Source organism: Emydura macquarii, unplaced genomic scaffold (genome assembly GCF_026122565.2).
Source record: "Emydura macquarii macquarii isolate MOO-44397 ecotype Brisbane River unplaced genomic scaffold, CSIRO-AGI_Emac_v2 contig_306, whole genome shotgun sequence".
Lineage (NCBI taxonomy): Eukaryota > Metazoa > Chordata > Testudines > Chelidae > Emydura > Emydura macquarii.
Genome location: NW_027130443.1, coordinates 6876465 through 6904459, shown reverse-complemented (window position 1 = coordinate 6904459; position 27995 = coordinate 6876465). Strand labels below are relative to the sequence as shown.

The 27995-nt window shown below is 47.4% G+C and overlaps 1 protein-coding gene and 1 long non-coding RNA gene across 2 annotated transcripts in view; one reads left to right on the top strand and one right to left on the bottom strand.

The window, feature by feature from the left end:
• Positions 1–795: 795 nt before the first annotated feature.
• The window catches only part of ZAP70 (zeta chain of T cell receptor associated protein kinase 70), a 38897-nt gene continuing 11697 nt past the window's right edge, over positions 796–27995 (top strand). The window contains exons 1-4 of the mRNA XM_067557881.1: positions 796–869; positions 23116–23571; positions 26359–26519; positions 27009–27147. Of these exons, the coding sequence (XP_067413982.1) occupies positions 23170–23571; positions 26359–26519; positions 27009–27147 (702 nt within the window). The 5' untranslated portion in view covers positions 796–869; positions 23116–23169. The remainder of the gene's footprint in view (positions 870–23115; positions 23572–26358; positions 26520–27008; positions 27148–27995) is intronic.
• LOC137159507 (uncharacterized) lies at positions 14728–19574 on the bottom strand. The gene is made up of 3 exons (XR_010921643.1): positions 19481–19574; positions 17186–17300; positions 14728–16327 (listed from the first exon to the last, which is right to left on the bottom strand). It is a non-coding gene; the product is annotated as an uncharacterized lncRNA (long non-coding RNA).

Here is a 27995-nt window from a genome sequence, read left to right as displayed (position 1 = left end):
CCTCCTGACATGCCTTCTGGGAGCTCACAGTGACCTATTGTTATTACTGATACTGCCCTGTAAATGGACACAGCGCTTCTCTCAGAAGAAGGCAAGGTCTCTTTCAGCTGACAGAGTAGGGGTGACTGGATGGGTAATGGGATGTGGATCCTTTCACCTCTCAGGCAGGGATTTACATCCAGCTCAGGGATAACCATACGTCTTTCCCACCTGAGGACTGTTCAGTGTAAAATGGGTTTAGGGGATCTCAGTCCAGTGCTTCATGGACAGGCATCCACATCACAAAAAGCCATTAGCAGGGCAACACCACTGGCCCTTTCTTGGAGGTCGCAAGGAGGGCGAGGCACAGATTCCTCAGTTGCCTGCTAGCCCCAGTGGTTTTCAAGTAAAGGGGTGTGGCATGTTAGCGAGGTGCATTTCCCAGATAGTATCTGTTCCACGGATAAGCAGAGAACTTTGCTTTCCAAGCAGGGCCCATCACTGCGCGACTCTCCCCACACTAGATTTACTTAGGAGTCTGAAGTTTCTTCATCACCTTCATTTGATTTTGTTTTCCTCCCTAACAGACAGTTATGCAACCATGGTGAGCTGGTTCTGAGAATTCTCTTCCCCTTCAGAGCTGCAGAGCTTTTTTCTTTTCTTTCCTTTCCTGTCTTTGCAACAAGGAAATAGGTCACATTTCAAAGAAACCTATAAGCGGGGGTTTGTGAATGTCAGTCAGCACAGGGGATGGGACGTGGCCTGGTTCCCTCTCGCTCTCTTCCGAAACCACCACGTTGCTTTTACGCCCAGGAATATTGTTCACTTTCTTTCTATGTGTTTGATGTAAAGAAATCCAACCGAGACCCTCACCCCATCTACAAAGCCAGGTAAGCTGCGGTGCGTGGCGCCAGGGTTGTTCACTAGTTGAGGTGCGATATTGCTGCTACGGTCCCTTCTCTTATGGCTTTCTACACATCCTCAGAGCACTGGGGGCCCTGTTAAATATCACTGCAAATGCATCGAACCTGATTCAACCCGGCGTGGTTCCAGGTTTACCCTGGGGGTTACTCAGTTGATTCCCGGAGCCTTATAGCAGAAGTGGAGGAAGGCTGGAGTGTTCCAGGATCCCTGAGTTTTCTTTTCTAAACAGAGGGGAGTTAGACAGCTTGTGATAGTGATTAAAGTGGTCTGACACTTTGTTAGCCAGTGGTGCTGAAACTTAGGACTGACCTCCAGAGCCTTCTCTCCCATCTGGTCCCAGATAGCAAAGTGAAAAGGACAGCATGGCTGAGATTCCCTGACACTTGTCCATGAACACCTTTAAATAAATAGGCAGCCTTCATAGGCTCTCCACCTACAAATATCGACACAAAACATACTCCACAAGACAGGCTGTTGGCAAATTCTCATCCATCTCCTTTCATTTCTTTATCATCTCATTGCTTATTACTCTGCCTTGATTAGTGAACACAGGCAACATTGCAAAATCCCATCAATTCGAGCATGGTCCAATAGGTTACGAAACACAATGGAACAAAGGAAATTTGAGGTTAAGCTTCCGGAAACCTTTCTTAATGGTCAGATCTGTCAGACCATGGAATAAGCTCCCAAGGGAAGCAGTGGAAACCCCATCACATGGGTCAGTTATAAGCAGATCTGAACAAAGAACTGGAGAAAAGACCACAGCGAAGGCTCCTATATTGGCAGGGGGGTGTGACTAGGAGATCTAAGCAGATTTTTGCCACCCTTATCTCGGATTTCTGTGTTTTTTCCATTCATTATCCTTTCTCCCCTGGAGTGGCACAGCTTCCTGCATGGCATGCTGATATTCCTGTAAAATGCTTTGGCATCAGAGCTGAGGAAAACACAGTTTCATAAACAAATAGGCATGAAGTCACAATTGCATTAAGTGTTTGCTTGTAAAGTGTATGGGGTTTTTTATGACATTTTGTAAAGGTTATTTTCCACTAAGACCATAATTAGGAGAAGAAACATGACAAGGTCACTCCTGTCCTTGGGCACGTGTTTTTTAACCAACCAAGGCACTGGGTCCATTTATCCTTTAATTGACAACTGTGTGGGAAATGAAGGAGTGTCCGAGGGCTTTCTGGAGAGAATGTTAACCCTTGGCTACCTATCTCTGCCACAGCATCTGTGCAGCAGTAGAATGGGGCTGGGACCTGTTCTGAGCATATGTCCCACTGGAAAGTTAGCCTGTAAACGTGACGTGCTTGAGACGCGGGTTAAGGTCCGTATTACTTTTTGCACTGGCTACCAGATATGTTCAGGCAGCACTGAAGGCTTGGGAAGATTGACTTTGCTCAAGAATGGCAATAAATATCTTAGCAAGGATGGATCTTGACTACCACCTGGGGCCAGCATCACAGGAAGCAAAGAGGCCAAGAACTGACCAGGTCATTGAGACTGAAGCATTTTTCACCCCAATGATGGTCTTAGAGGTCAGAGTTGAGCCATATTACTGGGAAAAGGGGAGAGACTCTTGTATTTGCTGCTATCCATCTAGGTGAATACTTATGTAAGTGTGTTGCAAAACACAAGCCTGGGGGGCACTGAGACCTGGTTTTCTTTATAGAATGTGTGGAATCAATATAAACTAACTTGAAATTCTACATACTTTGCACCTGCTTTTCTATGAATCATTGTTAATCTAAGTTTCCCTTATGAAGTATTAGATAGTCCGTATGTTGCAGTCCATCAGGGTCATGACTTCTGCTGTGTACTCTTTTATTTGCCTGTTCAGGATCATTCCCTCTATCTCCCAGTGGTTAATCTGTATTTTTAAATTTGGTTTATCATGACTATTATCATTAATTATTTCATTTCTATTGCAATAGAATAGCAGGTCTGGTCAGGGCCTCATGTGCTAGGCACTGTACATACCTAGAAGGAAACAGTGGTCCCTGACTAATGAGATTATGGTCTAAGTATAAGACTAGACGCAAGTAGATACAACAAGCTGGTGTGGGGATGGGGAGGGCAGCATGAGGTTCATGTCACTCATATATTAACTACAGCGAGAGAAAAGAAGGAAAGCCAGACGCTCTCCTGGAAAGTACAGGTCCTAAAGAAGGATGGTCCAGTGGTTACAGCATCAGCCTAGGTCTTGGGAGACCTAGGTCCAATTCCCTGCTTTACCCCAAACTTCCTGTGTGACTGTAGGTAAGACACTTGGTGCCTTAGTTCTTATCTGTGCAACGAGGGTAACAGCCCTGCTTTTCCTCACAGACAGTGCTGTGAAAATAAATATATTAAAGATTGTGAGACGCTTGGATATTACAGTGATGGAGGCCAGATAAGTACCTAAATTAAATCTGAACTGTCTAGTCAGATGGGCCTTTCAATGCCTTTTACCCCAGAGTGCTTTACAAACCATACTGGGATTGTTTCATCTTTTAGTAAAATGCAGCCCCCTCTGGTGTGAAACATCAACTGTTCTTAACAGAGAACAAAAGTGAAAGGTGCCATGGGAAACTGCAGGGAGAGGCAGAATGCTCTTCTCTAAGCTGATATTTTGTCACATGCACTGTAGTCAGTACCCTTGTTTATACAAGAATCACTATGAGATCTTTGATGGCCATAAATGAGGGTCTGGGCTATGCGCCCCTCAGCACCCCTAGCTGCATAGCATCCCTCCCACCCCAGAGGAGCATGGCTTCACTGCTGATTCAAAGGGAACAGTGCCTCCCATTGAACTGGAAATACCAGTTCATGTTGGGCCTGATGTGCCTTAAAAGACTCCCAGTCCAATCTGACCCTGCCCAGAGGAGTGCAGCTTTAAGGTCTAACAATCACAGCACATGCCCACAATCTATGCATGGACCAACTAGAGGGAATAGAATCAATCTAAATGTTAGGGCGTAGAAGAGCCCCTTCGTTTTTAATGCGCTGCCACCCAGTTAACTGCTGGCATGGATCTGGATTGTAATCTGCAGTCACTGCTGTGCAGTACAACTCCTCCTACAGGCTGGTTATTTGTCTGTCGGACCATTAAATATCCCAGAGCATTCTACTATTTCAAAGTAGTCCCGAGATCCAGGGCGTAAGGCTGCTGTGATCACAGTTCTGCAGTGGCACTGTCTGCTGTTTGGGCACAGAGTGGTCCTCCCTGTTAGGGTGTGGTGGGATCTATGGGGGATTCTGAGATTCCACCTCCAATGCCATAGCTACATCCACAGGGTGGCTAGCCCCACCCGCTGCTTGCATAGCTGTGGTTACACGCTGGTTCGATGAGAACTAGTGCGCCAGTCCATCTCCTCGCGCTGCAAAAGCATACCCTGGATATGTGCAGAACATGCAGCAAGAGGACTTCAGGGCTGACTGGCAATGGGAATTTAGCCCACAAACAGCTGTGTCCATGGCTTAGTGATGGCCAATGCATACAGCAGAGCAGTCCAATTCAAGGCAGCACTTAAGTTTGTGCTTACGACTCACGAAGCCCATGAAACTTAAGCACATGCTTAACTGTTTCCCTGAATCAGGGCTAAAGATGTTTGTTTCTGAACCTTCGCCACGCAGCAGATGTTAAGGGCTCAATATTTCAAAATTCAGCACCCAAGCCGCTTCCACAAACGATGTGTGCCTTGCATCCAAAAAATTACTAGTGCATTTGCACACTCAAAATGGCCCATTTCAAAGAAGAAATAGGAGCTAGTACACACAACCATCCATTTTCATGCGCAGTCAACAGCTCTGCACAAATGCATGCTGGTCACATGAAAACATCTGCCTGCACGTCAGCATCTATAACATTTGGCAAGTGCAGCAGAGCTGATGAAGTTGGAGCCTTTATCCCTCGATGTATTAATATTATCTTCTAAAAAGGGGTGGTCCCCATGGAAGTGTCTTTAAAGCATGTGCATTAATGTGAATTTTACACACATCTTTGGAGATTAACAAGAAAGAAAAAAAATATTCTTCCTAGAAAAACAGTGTTAGGGGAATGCTCTCCTCCAGATTCATAGCAGAACAATATGGATATGGCAAATCAGCCCTCCCGATCAGATGAAGGTATACTGACTGGGGTTCCTGCATCATATCCAGAAGGCATTTTAAAGTCACTCACTATGGGTATTCATTAGTTCTGGGTTGGGTTGCTATTTTGTTTGCCCTGATTATAATCTTAACAAAAATCGACGCTTTTAGGTCTCTCCTCTGTGCTATACCCATCCCCCACTGCTCTGTAACTCATGACCAGCCTCGGTATTTCAAAGCAGACTAAGCACAGGAAGCTTGATTCTTATTTATATTAAGGCCCCTGGCAACATAAGATCCCTTGGTATAAATGAAAGTCAGGCCCTACATTTGTTGCTACCTTTAATTGTTCTTAATCTGGCATCAATGTTTGCAAACTCAGGCACCTAAAATTAGGTACCTAGTAAAGGATTTTTCAAAATACCCTAAGGAAGTTTACTTCCAGCTCTTAAATCCACCTCTGATTGGATTTCAGAAGGACTTGGGTGCCTAACTCCCACAGGCTTTTTGAAACGTCTGTCCTTAAATTCATATTATGGCACCTAAATCAATGGCCTGATTTTCAAAGGTGCTGGGCACTCCCAGCTAGACCTGGTTGGGCTTTTTTCAAAACTATGTTCTATATTGGCGATAAACGCCAATTAGTTGAAACAGAAACTTTTTACAGAAAAGGGTCAGTTTCGACTAATTTTTCGGCTACAAAACGTCCAAAAAAGTTTCAAATTAAAAACAAACAATTCCAGGTTTACGGTTTACAACGACTTTTCATTTTGACATTAAAACTAGACTAACAATTAAAAAAAAACTGTCAAAATTGAAATGAGGCGTAGTTGTAGCCATGTTGGTCCCAGGATATTAGAGACAAGGTGGATGAGGTAATATCTTTTACTGGACCAACTTCTGCTGGTGAGATATTATTTTAACCCATTTTGTCTCTCTAAAACCGAAATGAAACATTTCAATTGAGCTGAACGGATTTTCCAGTTTTTGTTCATTGACATTTTTGAGATTTGGATTTTTTTCCCCAATTCAGCTTGGGAGAATTTTTTTGATATATTGAAAATTTTCACAGGACAGAAAAACCATTTTTCATCCAATTCTACTCACAACTCCCATATAGGCTGGGATTTCAAATAAGCCTAAGGGAATTAGGGCCCTTTGACTTTGAGTGGGATTCAGGTGCCTAATTTCCTTAAGGTACGTCTACAAAGCAACAAAAACACCACAGCAGAGAGTCTCAGAGCCTGGGCTTCAGAGTCCGGGCTTTAGAGTCCAGGCTCCAGCCCAAGAGGGAATGTCTACACTATTTTTAACACCATAGTGCAAGCCCGAGTTAGTTGACCTGGGCTCTGAGATTCGCTGCGGCAAGGTTTTTTTGTAGGGTAGATATACCCTTAGGCTCCTTGGAAAATCTTCCTGCAAGTGCCTAAATGTGGATTTCTCTGTGGGAGGCTTGTTGTTTAAGCACCAGACCATCAGACGCAGGAGAGTACTTTGGGTTCGTAATGAATCAGGCTCATGTTCACCAGCGCGCACTGACTGCTCCCGGGGAATTGACCTGCTGAGATGGATTTATAACTCCTAGGGCAGGGCAAAGCAGCTGGAGACCACTGGTGAATCTGGCCCTGCATCTTTATTCCAGTTTTCTCGAGTTCTACAGGAACAAACAGGTTCATGAAGAATAAAACCTGAACGAACAGGCACAAAATCAACTTGGAAGTTCAGACGTGTCCACTGAACTCCAGGCCCATGCGCTGGCTGGCACTGACTAGAAATCTCCCCGTGGGTTTTTAAGAGATTTAAGGCTCCTGGGCTAAATTCCACATGGGAAGCTGATGGTAAAACTTGGCTCTTGACATTACTTTGGTGGTAGCTCATATCAGGTCCCATCAAAGAGCGTGGCAAAGTTCCCAATGGAAAAAAGATCCTGGTTAAACGTCCCCTGCTTGCAGGACAATAACATTTGTTTTTCAAGAGCCAGAAGGAAGCGTCACATCTGCATGGTGGAGTAGAAACACCTCTCCGCGGGAATGAAAAAACTCAACAGTCTCTGCCCACTTTATCGAAGTTGTGGACCCTGGAATTTGCACAGGTTTGAATGTGGGCCTGGCCCTATGTGATTCTGAGCATTTCCTGCACGGGACTGATGGCTCCCATTGCCCTGTGACATCAATGGGTATGGGAGGCAGTCAGCACCTCAGGATCCCCTCCTGTGAGCCTCACCCTGAGAGGGGCTGAGCATCCACTGTTCCCACCCACTTCCTCTGTTCCTGTGGGAGTGCCACAGCTGGGCCTGCACATACTACTCTGGCCACAGCCCAAGACAATCCAGAACCTCGCTCCTGGACCATGCTCCAGCAGGAGGAAGCTAAGCTGGAGCAATGCCGGCAGTGAAGAGAAGGACAGCAGGTAACAAGAACAGCTACAGCTACCAGCAACACACAGAGCTTTTACAAAGGGGGCCATGTGCTTCTGGCCACGGTGACCCCTGGGCAGCAGAACTCAAAGCCCTTAGCAGGCAGTACAATGCTGAAGGGATAGTTGCACTGTGGGATTGTTGTTGGAGGACTGAATGCACTAGTACACACTGGCACTCTGCCAGCCAATCTCTGCTGGTAGAGGGTTTACATTGCTGGGGAGTAGGGGAACAGCTGTGTGAGCAGGGTGCATGCAAGGCTGTGCGGACCGTAACACTACCTAGTGCAGACCAGAGCTACGGCCCTGATCCTGCAATTGCTAACATGCTGGTAAACTACTGCGCCTGCCCAGGGCCCTATCAACATCTATGGGATTCCGTGTGAGCTCGGTGGTCCAGTCCCACAGCATCTATTGCAAGATCAGAGCATAGGCAGAGTTCTGAAAACCAAGAATTGTTTGTAACAATAGCCTGTTGGACATTATTCATACATGTGTATAAAAACACCATCGTAGGACTGGATGACGCCATTGGCAACTACATGGTCAATCTGCATCTCAAGGGAGGAGGTGATGGTTTACAGGGTTAATAGAATTAGTTACAGGGTTAGCTGAGCAGGGGTAATTATGTATACACAGTCCAGGAAGAATACAGTCTGAGCAGCACCTGGAGGCAGTGCTTGCCTTTTGTATCCCAGTGTATTATTATTAATTAATATTATTACTCTCTCTTACATTATTTATATAGTACCTTTTATCCTGAAGGATCCCAAAGTACTTTACAGAAAGAGTAATCACTTCACCTGTCTCTAAAGTAGTAGACTGCTGCTGTTTAACAGCACACAGCCACACAACACAAAAGTGTCCGGCAGCAAGTAAAGAAAAATACTGAGGGAATGTTTCTGAAATACAAACTTCCCACAGTATGGGGTAAACCTACAGTGAATCTGGTCTGTCGATGGGAAAGGACCCATGACTTTGAAAAGGGCCCTTTTCTCTAGCTCCATCCAGGGCTCTCCAGCTGGGAGCAGTGAAATAGAGTGCAATTTCACAAAGAGCATGAAAGTCATTTGAAAACTCCCCTTGACACACACTGAGAAATCCTTCATCGCGAGGGTTAAAACCAAAGCAGGACATTGCACCTTCCAGTTCATTCGCAGCGAGACTTGGCAGTGCGGCTCACACAGTTCCACAAGTCAGAGCCATGAGATGGATTCTACGGGATGAGCTGGATTCTTCCAGGGGCTCCTGGAACGATCCCCATTCAGACAGCATTCAGGGTAAGCAAACCTCCATGGGTTCAGAGCGGAACTGGTTGAATAGTAAAATCATTGAGCTTGCCAATTCCTGGGGCTATATTATCCATTAACTGAGAGTATCTGGACCGTTGCTGGGCATTAGCGAAGATGTTTATGAATCCCGACTTTTCATGAAGATTAGCACAAATGATTATTCAGCCAAAAATTTTCCATCCCAAGTGCTTAGAAATCTTTGCCTTTGGCAAAATAATTGTGGATGAAGAATGAGATGACAAAGAGCAGGCAAGGGGAGATGAATGGCTCATCAAGTGGGGAATGGGCTATGGTGCCCTTCACCTAGGTCATTAGTTCAAATCCTGTAGAGGTCCAGAATGAATGTCTGATAGCATCTGTGAAACGAACGTGGGAGGGCTCGATCCAGTTCTACCCACCCTGAAAGGTTCTGGCCTCTGCTAGACAGAAGGTGAGACTAGATGGCTGTTATGGTCCCATGAGATCTTAAATTTGATGAATGAATACGTTTATTTGGACTTTCCAAAAGTTTTTGACAAAGTCCCTCACCAGAGGCCATTAAGGCAACTTCTCGGAAGAGACTACCCAAACTGGGTTCATCCGCCCCTGCGTCACAGGAAGCTAGTTGCATCAATTTTAAAAAGACAAACATATTGATCACATTTGCCCTGCCTTTGTGTTATTCCCTCAACCGCCTTCTCTCCCTCCTGTCATTCTGCTTAAAGCACCACAACAGCATGTTGCTCCAGCAGACCACACTGGATCCTTAGACGTCACTAGGGCAAATGGAAAATTGAGAAGAATTTCTTATCTGAACATTGTGACGCTTAGCAGTGAAAGTAACTGCAAAGATGTTTGGGTGGAAAAAGCTGAGATGCTGAATATTTCAAACGTGTAAGTGTACATATATGGTCTGTTCCTTATCGGAGGCGACTGTGATCGACTGTGCACTGAGAGAGCACGAAAGTGGAGGGGAGATGCCAGCATGGCCATAGGATCATTATTTATTTAAAAGCATGCTTTGTTTTCTAAATGACTTCGGCATTGGATAAAACCCTATTTGAATCCTGAGTAGGTGAGTGGAGCCTACCAAAATGACAAAAGTCCCGCCCCCTGAGATCAGGGAGGGGCCACAGTCCAAAAATCAGCTGATTATGGAGGACAAAGAATGTCAAAGAGGCAATGAGAGTTCAGATCACAGGATCAAAACCAGCAATGCAGAGGGAGACACTGGGCAGAGAGTGCTTAATTTGTGCCAGGGCTGAGCCCCAGCACCTCTAGGCTTGGCATTTTATAGCCCCGGCACCTGTGGGCTGCTGCATCAGTTATGAACGTAAAAAAATTGGTTGAGCCCTGGCTTCTCTTTCATTACAAATTAAGCACTGTGGGCAGAGAGGTTTGGTCAAAGCCCGGTGCTCTGAAAAAGGGTCCAAGGAGTCAGTGGACACTGCCCAGAGAATCTCTGCCTGCCTGAATGGACAGGATATTGGCTAGAGGCCCCATGGCCACAGAGAACCGCATCCCTCCCCACCTGCAATCCAGCTTCTTCCTTCTAGACTGAGGGGTGCCAGAGATGGCTGGGGATTTTCAGAAGCACTCAATGCAGCGGGTGGCTCGCGCTGAAGTCAGTGGGAGTTTTAACATCGACTTCACAGGGAGCCGAGTTAAGCCAATGCTGAGTGCGTTTGAGAATCCCACCCTAAAGTCCTCGGTCTATGCACAGAACAAGAACTGACCAGGCTGCAGCTGGGCAAGTTTCCATATGCCCTCTGACCAATACACTTCACTTTGACCCAACGGGCAAGAGCGAAGTCAGTCCCTTTGGCCAAGTCAGTTCTTGGACTCTCTGCTGAGCGTGGAGAGTCTCTTTGCACCTAATCGTTGTGATGGGGACACTAGACTCCTGTGACTCAGACAGAATGAACAAAAGCATTTCCCATAAGGGCTACCAAACAGCTGTCAGCCTGGAACAGCCAATCGTTTCTCATCATGGCTGGAGTCAAGCCAGCCAGCTACAGGTGAAAGACTCTGAAAATAATGTTCCCCCAGCACAGTTCATTTTAACTGGTTATGACCAGATGATATAAGGAGCAGCCCGCACATTTATGAGACGACTGCCCATCGCTGGGCACTGCAGAAGGGTATGGCTGGAGATGAGAGTGGGCTGAGGGTTTTCTGGGGAGAACGTTATCCCTTGGCTACTGATCTCTGCTGCAGCCTCTGGGCAGCTGTAGAATGGGGTTGAGACACGTTATGAGCAGATGTCTCACTGCACAGTTAGCCTCTAAATGTGATGTGCTTGGGACACGGGCTAAAGGGCCTGGTGCGTTTGCCCTGGGTACCAAGTATGTGACGTAGCAATGACATGGTGACTGCTTGGGCAGATTGACTTGGCTCAAGAACGGCAATAAATATCTTAGCACAGAAGGGCCTTGAGTAACACAAATCAGATGCGGTGTGCAAAGGCTAAGGACTGACCAGGTCACAGAGACCCAACTATATTTTCACCACTAATGATGGGCTAGGTCACAGCTGAGCTACCTTACAGGGAAGGGGTGAAACAATCTTGTATTTGCTGCTATCCACATAATTCCCATTCTGCGTGTGGACAGAGGACCTCATTCTCCAGGGCTGTCAGTTCAGGCCCTTTAACATCCAGCGGAAAATAAGACAGAATTCCAACATATGGAAGTAGAACATTTCTACATCGAATGCCTTCCAGTTTTCCATGGAGCATTAGCTGAGCCTGACATTACACTCAGGCCAAGATTAGAAATCCGGAGAATCATTTTCCCCAACTGGAACTCACAGAATTGCAGAAATTAGATATGGGAAAGTCCTATTAGCTCATCTCATCCATTACCTGCCAATGTGGGATTATTCCCTATGGTATATTTCCTAGTACGGTTTCAAATGACTCAAGTAATAGGGCTTTCACCGTTTCCCGTGGGGAGACTGTTCCATGCTCTAATGGATCTCACTGTTAGGAAATGTTTCCTGATAACGAGCCTACATTTTCCTTTGCTTAATATCATGACATTCCTACTAGTAATATCCCCTTGGAACAGCCTAAACAAACTGCCTCTTCTCTCTCCTTAGTGATCACCCTCTTCAGACACTTGGAGTTAGTGGTCACATTTTCCCCACAGTCATGTTTGGCCAACATACTGTGTGCATAGTTAGTTCATGAGAATTTTACTCATAAATCAGTTCCGCCAGCCCCTTAATCAGTTCTCTTGCTCCTCTCTGAATTTTGCTAGTTTGTTGACATTTTTCTGATATTGAGAAGCCAACTGAAATAAACAGCAGCAGAATCAGTGTGCCTGGCTCAGTCATTTGCCAGAGGCAGCTGTATCATGGACCTAGTGTCCACTTCTTTTTAAAAGAGCAACTTTTTTTTAGGTTTGTTCCATATGAAGAAGACTCATCTTTGTTTGAGAACGGATGAATCCATCCCAGGCCCTGTTAGCTTCCCCCCAGCTGGCTGTGGCTTCTGTTCCAGCCACTCAACCGTCTGTATTCATAAAAATGAATAGCACCAATGCCTAGTGACAAATACGAGACATCCAAAAAAGTTATCATCATGCCTGGGTCTGCTGGCCAAACTACACCGTCCTTTCACATTAGACACAAAAGCCTTGTGACTCGTGATCATTAGAGATCTCTTGACACTTGTTGCCAGGGTAGAGATGTTAACCTTGATGTCCTGGCCAAATTCCAATTTGAGTAATTATGTTTGCCCTCTGTAAATCCCCTCCGGCAGTTTTAATTGGAGACTTGATTCTTCCCTTCCCCAGACACTTCTTGTAAAGTCACATGAGCAGAAGGGTTGTGATGTCCCATCTCAGAGGGACATCACAGCCATTCTGCTCCAGTGACTTTACATTGCAGTTGTGGGTGAATGAGCCATACATACAACTTGCAAAGTGCGCTGGGACCTGGATGAAAGATGCTGCCTGCAGGTCACATTATGAGGATGATGGAGACCAAAAAATGGAATTCTCCAACCCAAGGCCACACTCATTCTGATCCCCATGTGAGCAGAAAGGAGCCCTTCCACCAGGCTGGGCCAGAAGCAGGCACCCAAAACCAGCTGCTCCTGGAAGTCAAACTGGCAAAATTCAGAAGCCAGCATACCAGGCTCTTGCATCACTAGTAAGGCATAGACCTCGTGCTGACCCTTTGCACAGTGGTGGATTTCAGCAAGACCCAGGTGTGCTAGTGCTGCACCAATCCAGAACAAAAAGACAGCGCTCATCTCTGTGCATTTCTCAGTCAGACTACTAAACTCCACTCTTTGAGGGCTTAATCTTGACAAATTCTGTGAAGGGATGTAGAGCTGGAGTATGAAATTGAACACGAGTGTAAAGTGATGCATTCGGAGAAGAACTATATAGAATGTAATTAAAAAGGGCATTCTTATTATTTTGTCCTATTTGCATTGCTACTCAGAGTCCCATTGTGAGAGGCAGTGAGCGCAAGTGGCTAGGGCAGTAGACGAGGAGTCAGGGGAACCATGAGTCTATTAGAAGCTCTGCCACTGACCAGCTGTGACCCCCTTGGCAAGTCCCTTTCCTCCCACCCTCTGTCGGCCTTCTTTGTTTCCCTGCCCTGAAGAGCTTACATTTGAGTGTTCCTTGCTGCGTGTTTGTACAGCACCTAGCACAACGGGGCCCTGATCTCAGTTTCTCTAGATGCTACAATGCAAATAATAATTAAAAGAGGAGCTAAAGCTATAAGATTACATATCAAACCCTGGATATTTAAAGATCGTCCCTGATTCCAAATGCATCTAACATGTAGAGGATTAGATCTCCGGCTGGGTCATTTTGTGGTCGGAAACATACATTTCTAACAGTTGCTTAAGCATGAAGCATAGTGTGGGTGAGAAGCTGCTGTGTAAAGTGCCTCCCTACAGGACGGCTGCATCTGCAGTGCACAGCGATGCTTTTAGTTATGTTTGAGAAGGTGTTTGCTAAATGCATGGTCAGAACAACTGGGGCCAGCCGAGGAGATGGAAAATAGCTCTCATGTCTCTCACACTCTTCCACGGCCCCTCCCCCCCTTACTGTAGTATCTGAGTCAGTGCTTTTAGGTGCTGCTGTGAGTAGGAATACTATTATCCCCCTTTGGCAGAAGAGGCTAACTGACTTGCCCATGGTCACATGGGAAGGCTGTGGCAGAGCTGGGAATTGCACCCCAGCCTCCCCAATCCCAGACTAGCACCCTTACCCCGGCCCCTCCTTCCACCTCATTTTTGCTCTGTCACATCTCTCTCCTTTGCACGTTATATGGTATACTATTCCCTAGGGCAGCCAGATTGCAGGGGTGCTGTGGAAGATGACAGCCCCTCCTTCACTGTGTCCTTTCCATGGGGTGAAGGGCTCCCCGCAGTGGCACCATGTACCCCTGTTGTAGGCCCGGATGGGGCCTGGCTCAGGTACCTGGCTCCTCTCACGGGTTCATTAGACAGTTTTCCTGGGACTGACAAGTTTTGACATTACATTGCAGCTACTGTCCTCAGAGGGTTCTGCCTGACTGGCAGGTGGGGGCTGGAACTACCTCTGCACCCAAGTTATTACAGGTTTGGAAAAACTGAAGTTACTTATACAGAGACAGCACCCCCCTGGCAGAGAGAGCAGAGCTATAAAAGCAGCTGGGAGTTGTCTGATGCACCCTCAGAGTTATGGAGCACTAATCAAATGCTACACTGGACCTGTGGGTTCAGAGCCATCAAATCTCTTTAGCGACTGTACAAAAGAGAGCCGTGCGTGTGTGTGTGTATCCTCCAGCGTGCGAATCCAGTCCATGTGCCAGGAGCTACTGGAGAAACCTGACTGCAGCCAGTGGTAGCAAGTCCCTTATCCCTTCTGTGGGCTTAAGCTCCTGGAGAGAACATCACTCGCTCAAATACACAAGCCCAGGGTATTATGGTTGCATTGTCTGCAAATATGCAGTGGCCTCATGTTATCACACAGCGAAGGCCCTGCCCCGTGACAGGATGCCCTTCATGCCAAGGAACCCCAGCTCTTCCCCTCCCCCCCCCCCACCCCACTCATTGGGGTGCAACGACTTTGCCCCAGAAGGAAAACCCTGGGGAATGACAATCTTGGTCATACAGAAGATGAGACGAAGAACCGATTTCGTGGGCACGTCTGAGCATGAATGCAGCAGCCTCCTGAAACTCAGGCTTCTAGCTGATTACCTGGCCAGCACTTAGTGCAGTCAATGGCAGAGCTCCCATTAACTTCAGTGGTGCAGGATTTGATCATGTCTTAACTGCTTAAGTCAGCCAAGCTCATTGGACATCTCTGAAATATTTCTAAGATCATCAGACATGATAGGAAATTGAGACCACGTACCACAGCCGGTAAAATCTTTCTCTGCTCCGCATTGCTCTCAGGAGACAGACGGATCATGATTCTCTAGACTCTAATTTTGCAAAGAGCTCCCATAGGTTTCTACATGGGATACAGGCTCCGTTTGCCTGGAGATCCTTCTGCAGGAGAGGGACCTTATATGGCTACACCCAGGCTGTATTTTTCTGGTGAATTTGGCTGAGCCAAGACGTTTTCAGTAAGTGTCAGGATCAGACTGAAAAAGTTTAACGTCAGCTCTGTGGTCAGTCACTGACCACCACAAAAGCAGTCACATTACTTAAGTTATCCTGCTTCATGCAACGTCTGTGGCCTCTGCTGTCCCTTTTTCCTAGCTAGTGAGCTTGTGCAAAAGGGACCAGGAGGGTGCTACTGAGCAGGGTCTTCGATACTACATGGATGGGGGCATGCAAGTAGCAGGGCAGGCAGAGAGACAAGGAAAAGGATAAGCAGATCTATGTAGGAATCGGTCTACCCACGTTAAGCCAGCAGCCTTCACACAATAAGGAGTGCTCATGATGAGTCCTCACTAGGTCAGTAGATGCCCACTGTGCTGCTATTTCTCAGACAGAGTCCTGACCTCTGCAGGGTCATTAATGATCCCCTGGTACTTTTTGCAATAGTGCACCGGCCAAACGCTCAGCTCACGCTGCCCTTCAGATTTACCCGGCTGCAGAACTGTCCTTGCCTTCGCCTCCTGCTGATAGGAGCATTGCTCCACGCTGCCTGTCAGCTGCCAGATTCCACCTCAGGTGTCTGCAGTCCACTGATTCCTGTGACATACAACTCGCACATCCATTTGTACAATGAAAGGCACTATAAATGGAAGACCACTTTCTCGTGACAAGGAGATCCTCGCCGTCAAAGCCTCAACTCATGCACAAAAATCTGCTCAGATATGAAGCTCTCTCGACTGATAATTGTGCTTGCAAACTGTCAACTGAGCCATAGCCACCAGGCCGCCTCCCGCATCATGCAGGTGGCCTCCCCCGCCCGTCTCCCCACACAGCAATGGAAGCAAGTTGCTTCCGCTCATTAGCATTTGACAAATAACCACGGAAAGAGAAAAAGTCCCCAGCAGGATATGAACAAGCTTAGCCCTTCACTGGCACCTGACTGCACCGATCGAGCGTGTCATTATTTTTTCCATTCTTTATCGCCCGATCTCTCCTTCCCCTCTGAGCCGAATCAGCATGTCGCTCCTTCAGGGGGCTGTGGCAGGCTCAGAGTAGATGAATCGTGATGAAAGTGCAGGGTGGGAGCGAAGGGTGCAGGTGGCAATTCCCGAGCCTGTGGGAGCACATTTAGGTGTTTCGGGGGGCACTCTGCATAAAGGTTCACGAGTTCCTTTTCCCCAATGTGAGGAGCTTCCCCTCAGCCACCAACTGCCCATCCAGCTGCATGGAAGCTGCTGGGAAGTCAGCAGAGGAGCAAGAGAGAAGACTGGCTACCAAGCTGATCATGGATGGAAAGATGCAGAAGGGGCCATAAGGCCTGTGCAGGTGGCTGAACAGTCAGCAGTGCCACAGGTGGCACATGCCTATGCTGTCAGTGCCTTGGGCAGAAGTTCCTTGTATTTACAAATAAAACCTTGGTAATTTAGGGTTCTGGACGCTGCCGAGTCATGGTCAAGGATTTGGTTGGGGGTCTGTGATTTGACTTCGCTGAACATATCCCTGCTGAGACAGGCCCCTCAGAGCTGTGGCTCTTCAGTGAAGGAAGGTTGCTTCCAGCTGCAGTGTAGACATCCCCTACACAGAACACGGACACAGAAACAGCTGCCTACCATGGACCCTTCCCTGTACCCAGAGGGGTGATGCTGTTTCACTGACAGCTGAGAAGCAGAGAGGAAGGTATATTTATTGAACTCTGATTTCTCCTCATTTTCCTGCATGGAGCAGTATTTTCCTAACCTCTCCCCTGCGATATCTGAGAAATCATTCTTCACTTGCCTTCCTGAAAATTGTGTGTTATTACTAGGGCAAAATGGTCACCATGTGCCACACCAGAAGTGGCTTCATTTTGGTGATGGATGAAAGATCTCAACATACACAGTCTGGCATCCGCAGGGATGAAAGGTACTTCAGACTTCTTGTTATTATGTACCTTCAACACACATACAAATGCTATCCTTCAAGGTAGCCTTACCTGCTCACTTCCCGTAGAAGAGAGACGACCAGATCCCCAGGCGAAGCCAGAGTGGTGCAGGTTTCCAAAAGAAAACCCTCAGAAGAAAAGCTGAAGGGTTTGTTCTCCAGGTTTTCTGTAAACATGAACACAATTATTTCACTTAGGGCTGAACCTCGATAAAGCTCTATTCTTAGGAGAGATGATTCTTAGCAATATTTGACTGTATTTGACTTGTGAGCACAAAAACAAGCAAAATGTGAGTGGGATCACACGGGACGCCAATGTTCTATTTATCAGTAGTTCATAAAGTTTTAAATGGTTAGCAGATGTTTTAATAAGTGATTAATTGTTACGTAGTTCAATAGATCAAAAACTTCTTATAGCCACCTATAATGTTGTATAACATACTATTCATAACTAACATGCTTATATCTATTCATCGTGTGTGCCTCAGTTTCCCACTCTCTAAACAGGGATAGTGATATTTACCTCCTTTCTAAAGTACTTTGAGATCTACTTAAGAAAGGTGCTATCTGACAGCTAGGAAGTATTAGATATTTGTAACCAAAACCTTAACATAAAGTGCGACCATCCACAGTGTGAGATGCTGGGCTGGACTCCCCATTGTACAGTTATTTATACTAGGGCACAGTGAGTGCAGATTTAATGGTAGCATTTTACACCCACTTTGCCCTGCTACAAGCGACTGTACCAACTATTACCCTCAAAGTCCAACAGGGAGGCAGTGGAGAACCAGGCCCCATGTAGTTTGTATGTCAGCGAAGCAAGCTCCTTCCTCAGCATTTTAGTTCTTTAGCCTAACATGTTGCTCTTATTCGTCAAACAAGGACCTGGTGCTGAGCGTGCCCCTCAGACGCTACGAGGCTATACATGTAAGCCACATATGTACCTTGGCTGCGTTAGCAGCAGCAGGGAGCAAACCAGGGACCTCCGGCTCTAAAAGCAGGCGCCTCTACTGCCTGAGCTAAAAGCACCTGCCTTTGTTAGAAACAGCAGCCTTGACAAATGACCCAAGTTATCCAGGGCCAAGAGCTAAAGATAGTTGATAACAGCAACAAGCACATTGGTGCAAACCCTGCAGGGCCAGGACCGTGGCAGAGCGGCGCACGTGGCAGTTAGCGCAGGAGGATTCCGTGGCAGTTGCAGGCAGCCAGTCGGGAGGAAGAAGTGGCCGTCGGTTAGTCACCTGGCGAGCAGGGATAGTTTCTACCCTGGAACTAGCCGGCCACCCCCTCCCTCGCTGCTGGGAAAAGGCTCTGGAGGTTCTCTGGCAGCAAGCCCACTACTATGCGTCCACGTAGGCTTCCAAGACCACAGTCTCCTGGTAAGCAGAAGCAGGCGTACAGAGAGAAGGGGTGGAGGGAAGCTGTCTGGAGAGGGATAAAGGAATCTCTCCTCCAAGCACATCAGACGAGCGCCTTAGGCCTCAGGACAAGGCCCCACATAATCTGCATTCCTCTCTGCTCTTGCTCCCCTTCCTCATGCTTCCTCCTCCCTTCCCTGCTCTCAGCTTCGCATCTTCTCCCACGCAGTCCCAACTGCCCCGGGTCAGTCTCTCTGCTCTTGCACCTTCCCTCCTCCTTCAAATCCCTCCTTAAGCACCAGCCCCTTCAAACAGTCCCTCCTTGCTCTCAATCACGGTCATGCCTCCCCCGCTTGACCTCAAGTTCGTGGCCCCTCAGGGGCTTGTTCACCTTCTCCATGGCCAGGTGTCATTGCAGCCCGTGGAGATTTACCACAGCCACTGCCCAGTCGTGTCATCCCCATGATGGCTCTGCAGGAATTTTCCATCAGGGAGGTAGGAGTTAAAAGCAACAGGGCAAGAAAGTGGCCTCCCAGCATTACCGGCTCTCCAGAGAGACACAGCAGAGCTGTGGGGAGAGTAGGCATCATCTTTACCAATACCACCCTTGTCCCTGCTGTGTTACTAGGACAGACACAGACACCAGCTGGGGGGGAATTATTGCTGTTTTACTCACAGGCTTTCTAAGAGGCCAGGCCTGGACACAGCCAGAAGAGCAACCAAGAGACCATCCAAGGGGATTATTTCTCTCACCCTCATGTTGGTTATTGCCTTTCATTTAGGTAATGCCAGCTTTGAAGTGGCTGAAGCCAGGCTTCCCAGACACTGCTGCTGCCTCAGCTCTCCCCTCTCCACCATCCTATGGCTGGTGCTTTCTGAAGGTGCCTCCTCTTTTCAGGAATCTAGTTGATTAAGGTAACATTTAAAAAACCCACAAATCTCCCACCAATCCTCCTCACTGGCTCAGACCCTTGGTGCAGGGATCTTACCATTGGCTTTGCTGAACTTCTAGCTAGCAGGTTCCAATCCCTGCAGCTCTCTGCTCAGCCAGCCCCCAGCAGTACCACTTACCCTTCCCCACCACACCCCCTGATTGACCTCAAGCTGGCCTTATATTCCCCAGCAGGCCCATTGCTGAGTCACATGCTCCCATCACATGCCCTCTCTCTCATTCCCTTCACCTGGGAGGGAGGCTATGCCCGGCACAGGTGATACTGAACTTCAGCCATGCTAAAGGACCACCTCACACTGTGACCACTGCATTGCTGGGGTTTGTTGTGGCCCGGTCAATAACAACATTCACAACAATAATAATAATAGGAAGACATAAACAGCAGCCCTAACAAGCTCAGTACTTCTCCCTGCTTCACTGACACAACCCCATTGACTTTGATTGATTTGCACTGGTGTAACAGACAGCAGAATTTGGCCCAGCCTCTTGTGTTTAGATGTTATGAAGGTGATACGCCGTTGCTGGCAGTTTTCTCCCAGGCGGAGATCTGTGGCTGGCTGTATATGGTTGTAAATGACAGATATCTCAGAGCTTTTCCTGTCTGTCTTGCCCATCTAAACGTGTTTGCAGTTTTGATCAGTTTGCAGTTTTAATTAAGTGGGGGGAGAGACCTCTCTCAGTGCAATTTAACACATGAAGGCCAACATGTTCTAAAATGGCCACTGATTTTGGGCGCTTCTGGTCTTTTGGATGCTCAACTTAAGACACTTCAGGCATGTGCTGAGCGTCCACAGTTCCAATTGACACCAGTGGGGATGATCAGCACCTCTGGAAAATCAGGCTCAAAGTGCCACCCAACATTTAGAGGCTGCTTGAAAAATCAAGGTCTGATTTCAGCAGTCAAGGGGAGTTGAAAGGGCATTGCTCCATATAAATGCTGGCATTGTATGAAGGGTTATAAACGAAGCTTCACAGCACTCCTGCGAGGTGGGGACAATAATTTCACAGAGAGGGAAACTGAGGCATAAGGCGGCTAAGAGAGTTGCTCGGTGTCACATGGTGAGTGAAGTGGCAGTGTTAGGAATAGAACTCATTATTACAAAATAGCTCTGAGGCCAAGGGCTTAGCAGGGTTCCAAAAAGACTAGAAATGTAGGTGGATAACAAACATTTCCAATGTCCTGGGACCAGCACGGCTGCAACAACACTGCATGCAACAATTTCCATAATTATATTATAATAGTAACGATTAAATACAAACATGAGCTTTGGGAGGGGTATAAACTCACATGCATCAGAGCATAAATCACTCATTGTCAGTGGTCAGGAGGTAAATTTCCCTGGGGACAAGTTACTCCATAATTGTTTCCTGCAGGGTTTCTGGCACCTTCCTCTAATTCAGCTAGTATTGGTCACTGTTGGGAACAGCATCCTGGTCTGATCCAGTCTGGCAATTCCTATGTTCTAAACTCAGGTCTCCTGCCACCCCCGCACTCCACTTGCTGGCCCATTTGGCCCCTGTATCATCCCATTTAATGCATTTGATTAAAAGAGCTTCACAACGCAGGCTGAATTTTGCTGAGCCTGACACAGTTTAATCTACAGTTTGTACTCAAATTGCAAACCTCCCTGACTGTTTCCTGCTGTGGTTTCCTGCAATAGTAAAACACCTCCACTGCTCGGCCTGCTTTCCCCTCCTGTTCTCATACGATGGCCCTTTCTGGGCTTGAGGCAGATAACAAAAAAAATAGGTCAAAAAATGCTGGTGGCCATAAATCCAGCTCCCTGTGTAGGCATCCCTTTTGCCTTGCTTCTCAGCAAAGCAGGAGAGCTATTGCAGGATGGTTTCTCTTCAGCAGTTCCCCTCCAGCCCCATCCCACATACACTAGTGTGTATCATTTATAAAGCCAACACCAATTATTATTATTATTGATAATTTGTATTACTGTAGCATGTAAGAGCCCCAGTCATGGACCAATAGGACCCCAATTGTGCTAGGTGCTGTACAGACCCAGGATAAAAAGACAGTCCCTGCTTGGCCTACACAAAAAGCAGGCTCAGACTAACAGGGTGTGGCCAGTCCAACTCAGAATGCCATATGACCGTCTGAGGCCTGGTCCTTTCTGTGCTGGCCTTTAGTGTGCAATGGGCTTGGCCCTCAGTCGACCACGAGGCCAAGCCATTGGGACAATTTAAAATCTTGTTTGTCTGTCTCTGTCCATCTTTCATCTGATAGGCTGTCAGCTCTTTCGGGCCGGGACTGCCTTTTTGTTCTGGGTTTGTAGGGCACCTAGTACCGTCGGGTCCCAGTCTCTGACTGGGCTCCTGGGAACTATGATACTACCACGAATTAATAAAGAACCAGTGCAGAAGCCCAGAGACCAGACCCAGCGACCCAAGGAGTTGGGCTGACTGTATTCTGAATGGGACTATGGGATTATTTGTGGCAGGGAGGTGCCAGCTCAGCTCTTATCATATCGCATTATCTCCCCATCAAAGGTCAGCTCCCGAGAAGCCCATGTACCTCCGAGAGTTCACTGGTGCCAATAATCACTGGAAACGGGCCTTGGTCTGTGGGTGGGATTTAGATAACTTGACACCAAAACCAATCGCGCAAATAGCAGCTCATTGGAGGAGGGGACTCGGCACAGGCTCGGCCGGCAGGGTGACATTACTCGTTGGGCTCCTATTGAGAGCTGACTCTACAGGGCCAGGTGGTAAGTGCCTTTCTCTGCTGTGGGTCCAGGGGCCTCCGGTGACATTTGCAGATTCCACTTTGAAAATGGGGGTAGAATTGTATGGAATCTGCAGTGATCGATTGTCATGCTGGAGTCACAGCTTTCTCTGGGTTGTATATTCTAGGTCCAAAGGCATAGAGGACCAGCCAAACTGGTTCAGACCCTTGGTCCGGCTAATGGACAATCTAGTGCCAGACGCTCCAGGGGAAGATGCAAAAAATGTAGCAACAGACAGTTAGGGGAAGATTCTTCTGTACACTTGTCAGTTAGTAGTTGCACTATGCCTAGACGCATAAGGGTTTTATATCCCTAATAAACATATATTGGAACAACAATGTTCTGATTATCCATAGAACTGTCTAGTCCTTTTATTGAGTCCCGTAATCTCTTGACCCTCACAGTATGTGGAGGTAGTGAGTTGCCAAAGGTTAATTATGCATTGTGTAAAAACATATTTCCTTTAATCATGATCTACAAGAACCTATCTGGAGAGAAGATTTCTGGGAACAGGGGGCTTTTAAATGTAGATGATAATGGCATAATTAAATTAGGTGTAATTTTTTAACAGTGAGGATAATTAACCACTGGAACAGCTCACTAGGGGTTTCTTCATCACCTGAAATCTCTAAATCAAGACCTGATGTGTTTCTAAAAAACACGCTCTAGCTCAATGAAAAGTTATGGGCATGATACAGGAACCACAGGGTGGAATTATCTAGCCTGTTATGCAGGACACCTGATTAGATGATCAGAATAGTCCCTTCTGGCCTTAAGCTCTATTAACTGACTCTGCAGTAATGAATTATAGGCAGCTGGATGGATATGGCGACGTGGGCCCTGCGTGCCGAAGGGGCCCTCTGCTAACAGCTTTCCTTTGTCTGTGGCAGTATTGTAATGCAATGTCTCGATGAGGAATTCTGCTTCCGTTTCCTAGGCCCAGCACACAGAGCGTCTGACCAGGTCCGAGGCGCCCCAGTAAGCGTACGAGATGCCAGATGCAGCCAGTCACCTGCCCTTTTTCTACGGCAGCATTTCTCGGTCCGAGGCTGAGGAGCACCTCAAACTGGCCGGCATGTCAGATGGCCTCTTCCTGCTGCGCCAGTGCCTACGCAGCCTGGGGGGCTATGTCCTCTCCATGGTGTACAACCTGGAGTTCTACCACTACCCCATCGAGCGCCAGTTGAACGGCACGTACGCCATCGCGGGGGGCAAGGCGCACTGCGGGCCCGAGGAGCTGTGCGAATTCTACTCCAAGGATGCTGACGGCCTCTGCTGCACCCTCCGCAAACCCTGTAACCGCCCCAGCGGGATGGAGCTCCAGACCGGCATCTTCGACAGCATGCGGAACAACATGGTGCGCGAGTACGTCCGGCAGACCTGGAAACTGGAGGTACCGGCTGTTCCCAATACCAACGCTGTTTTCAGAACCCTCCGGGGACTGGTCACATTTATCTTCTCTGTCCCTCAACTCCTCCTCGCTCCATTCATCTTACACCAACACTTCTCTGTCCCTTCACACACGCTCATCACAACTGGGGCAAGAGCCTTCTCTAGGGCTCCTGCCGTTTGGAAAAGCCTCCCTAAATCTTCCTCTCTTTCCCAGTTCCATCTGGAGACATGGCTCTGATCCTTTGCCTATCCCTTCAAACTCTTCTCTCGCTCTGCTCCATCGTACCGAGAGAGGTCCTGTCTGTTCTGTGTGGGCATTAAAGAGCCCACAGTGTGTTTCAGTTCTTTTATCACTGAAGTCACTTGTGGACACAGGAACTGGCGTATCAAATCGGAGCTAGCTACTTCTATATTTATTGCAATTTTAAAATAACTGGAATGACATTTATTCAAGGCTCTAGGCAACTTACCGCAATAACAGTACATGCAGTTTCGAACTCAGCAGCATTAAGATGAGGTCAGGAGGGGCACAGCCAGACCCCTGCAGAACTCCTTTCTGCCCTTCCTCCTCCAGGAAGCACAGGACCAGCCTTCTCCCCAAACCCTTTCTGCCAGGCACTGCTTTTGTAATGAAGGATATCCAGCTGCGGCAGCATGGCACTGGGAAAGAGGCCAGCTACTTAGGTAGGCCAGTCCTAGGCCATTTAGGGCTTTATAGGTCATATGACCCAGCTATGAGAGAGGCAGTGTGGCCTAGTGGATAGAGCCCCAGACTGGGACCAGGAGACTTGAGTTCAAGTTCCTGCTATGCTGCCAGCGGCTTGCTGTGGGCAAGTCTCATACAGCTCTGTGCCTCAGTTACCCCATATGTAAAATGGGATAATGATACTTCCCTCCTTTGTAAAGTGCTTTGCACTGTATGGATGAAAAGTGCTAGAAAAGAATTATTCTATTAATTATTATTATGACCCATCTGCTCCAGTGTCCTATCTCTAACAGTGACTGGTCCCAGATGCAATAAACTCCATAATGGACAATTATAAAAGAACCTGTTCACATAGGAAATTGTCGCCAACACTCAGGTAAACTGACTGGCTTATGCTGTACAGTGTATGTCTCTTACCTCCTCAGACCCTCTATCTAAGGTAACTGTGGATGTACTTTTACCCACAGGGATTTCCAATCCTTTTTTGAAATCTGCTATGCTCTTGGTCTCAGTGAGATCTTTTGGCAGAGGGTCCCACATGCTAATGATACACTGTGTGAAGACGCACGGCCTTTTATCAGTTTTAAATTTGACACTTGTGTTTCATTGAATGGCCCCTTGTTCTAGTATTACAACAGAGGATGATTAGAAGTTTCCTCTCTACCTGCTATATGTTATCCAATACTTTGTATACATTTATTACCTCCCATCTTATTCACCTCCTCTCTAAGGAAAATAGTTGCCGCTTTTACAATCTCTCTTCATATTAGAGCTATTCCATGCCCCTAAACATGTTGCCCATTTCCAAATCCCCTCTAATTCTGCAATACCTTATTTTTAGATGGGGTGACCAGAACTGCACACAGTATTTCAGAGGCAGATGCACCCTTGATTTATATAATGGCATTAAAGTAGTTTCCATATCACGCTCCATCCCCTTTCTTATGCATCCTAAAATTTTTGCTTCATCAGCTTCTGCTGCGCATTGAGCAAAGGTCTTCACTGAGCTGTCCATAATGAGGCCTGGGCCTTGTCTCTTAGCTGATACAGTCAATTTAGAACCCAGTTCATATTATTCCCTCCAATGTCCATTACTTCGCTTTTGTCAACTACAAATTTCACCTGCTCCTGTGTTTCCCATGTACTTACCTTGGTTAGGTCCCTTTGAAGTTCCTTGCCATTTTCCACTGGTGTAAGTGTATGAACTTCAGTGCAGTAACTCCGTGATCGACAGTGGGGTGGGGCAAAATAAGTCCACAAATGGTTAGTATGGTCCCATTCACTGTTCTAACAGAAATAAGTCCTTGCAACAGAAAAGCATCACCAAATCAATGGCTTGTCTATGTTATTATTAATAGTATTCTTGTAGCACTTAAGAGTCTGGTCCTCAGTCATGGACTAGGACGCTGTTGTGCTAGGAATGAAGAGACATCCTTTGAGGGTGGGGGCTGTTATGAAAGTTAGACATAAAGGGGATATAGGTGCCTACATGCAGGTATAGGTTGTTAATATAAAGTGTGCCATCTACAGGCAAATAAGAAAATGTGTTTTTCCTTACATTTGTGGGACCAATAAACTTGCTGTGCGCCACGAATGGCTTCAAGATTACATTGCTCTTAACAGGGTCTAGGGAGCAATGTAAAGGGAGAGAGAGCAGCCGGGAGGGCGGGAGAGAGTTTAAAAGGTCTCTGGATTGACAATGGACAATGGAAGACAGACCCCAGGGTTTGTGACCATCGCTAACAATATTCCTCTTCTAAAGGCCACCATGACCTTCCTCTTCTCTCCACTGCAAGTCGGTGGGCTCTCTTCCCTTCCCCACAATGGGCGGCGAGGGGTGGGAGGGACAGTGACTGCTTTGGACGATGGAGTCACTCTGGATTTGCACTGGAGCAGAATTCAGCCCAGGATTACTCCAGTGCTGCTGAGAGCCAGAGGTTTATCGGTGACCAAGAGAGGGATTCTGAGGTTTCACTATCGACTGTCCAAGAGGATGCACTGGAAAACAGTGCGCTGTGCAACAGCTGATACAGTGCCTAGCAATAGCTGGGTAGAATGGTCTCCCTTCTCACTCCCTTGCAGGGCGATGCCCTCGAACAGGCCATCATAAGCCAGGCCCCTCAGGTCGAGAAACTCATTGCTACCACAGCCCACGAGAAGATGCCCTGGTACCATGGCAACATCTCCCGGGAGGAGGCTGAACGCAGGCTCTACTCCGGAGCACAGCCTGATGGGAAATTCCTGTGAGTATGCAAAGCGCTGGGAGATACATGCTCCTGTTACCATGACCCCCATACCCATTACGCCCCATCTGCTTGTTTCACTTACCAGTGACTGAGGTGATGTAGAGCTGGGCATCATCAGGGCATGGCCAGCAGCTGAGACTGTGGGATCTCACAGTTCCTAGAGTGGCTTCTAGTAGATGTTTCAAGAGGTGGGGGAGAGGAATGAGCCTAGTGGAGCTCTCCAGGTGAGCTCTGGAGGCAGAGGAGCAGCCACCCATCACCGCCCAGGCTAGTGCCCTGAAAGAATCAGAACAGTGTGGAGCACGGGGTCTCTGCAAATCCCACCTCCCCGTGGAAGGATGTGGTCCTGGTGGAGGGAGTGATCTTTCCCTGAGCTCTGGAAATGGTCAGAGTTCCCCACCCACATGCTCCTAGTGGGGACGCACTGTAATTTCACGGGTCGAGTCCCAAAGCCAGCCACTCAGACCCCTCCTCCTTCCCACCCAGACTGAGAGAAAGGAAGGAAACTGGCACCTACGCACTGTCCCTCATCTATGGGAAAACGGTGTATCACTACCGCATCGACCAGGACAAGTCCGGCAAGTACTCCATCCCCGAGGGAACCAAGTTTGACACGCTGTGGCAGGTATGGTACTGTGGGATGCTAGCCTCAGCTGCCCCCAGTCAGGAGAAGGAGAAGTTCTCTTGTCATATACACCTCTAGTCTTGGGGGGTAGAAAGCATTAGCCTGAGCTTCAGAAGCCATATGAGGTCCTACCTGGGTAGAACAGCTATTTCAGAGGCAGCATTAACCCTTTCAATTTCAGTTTCCAGCTTCCTGTATCCACTGCACAGTCAGTTCTGTGCAATAATAGTAGCACTATCTTCTGCATAGCTCTGAACACCCCCACTCTGGAATACTCCTTGTCTTACGACACCCTAGGCACGTCACTGAAAGATGCCACCACATTGTGTTTATAAAGGAACTGAGAGGAACAATGCCCTTTATTTCTAGCCTCCTGGCCACCATACTTTCCAGGTCAGGTGTCTTGAGGTGGTCTTGTTAACTAAGCCTATACTCTGTGGGCATCATCACGTACCTAGCCATGGGATTGCCCCACATAATACTAGAGATTCCTGCCTACAATGAGTCCTGATTGATCTCCACATCCCCGTCTCTCCCTCCTACTGTGAGCCACCTCCGACTGCTACCAAGTCCATAGCCAGGAAACTGGGATGCTTTTTTTGTCTTCTGTGAACTTCACCTTTATCTTCCAAAGATCCCTCTTGTGTGCATAGACAGCTGCCATTTTGGTCTCAGAGCAGCTGCAGTCTGTTGCACAGAAGACACAGACCGTGCTCTCTCCTGGACACAAACCCTTCTATCCCACGAGTCAGAGAGCAACAATTCCATTTCATAGCAACTTTTGAGGGTTTTAAATGTGTTTTCCTTCCACATTTGAACAAAACTCTAACCTTTACAATGTTTCCACA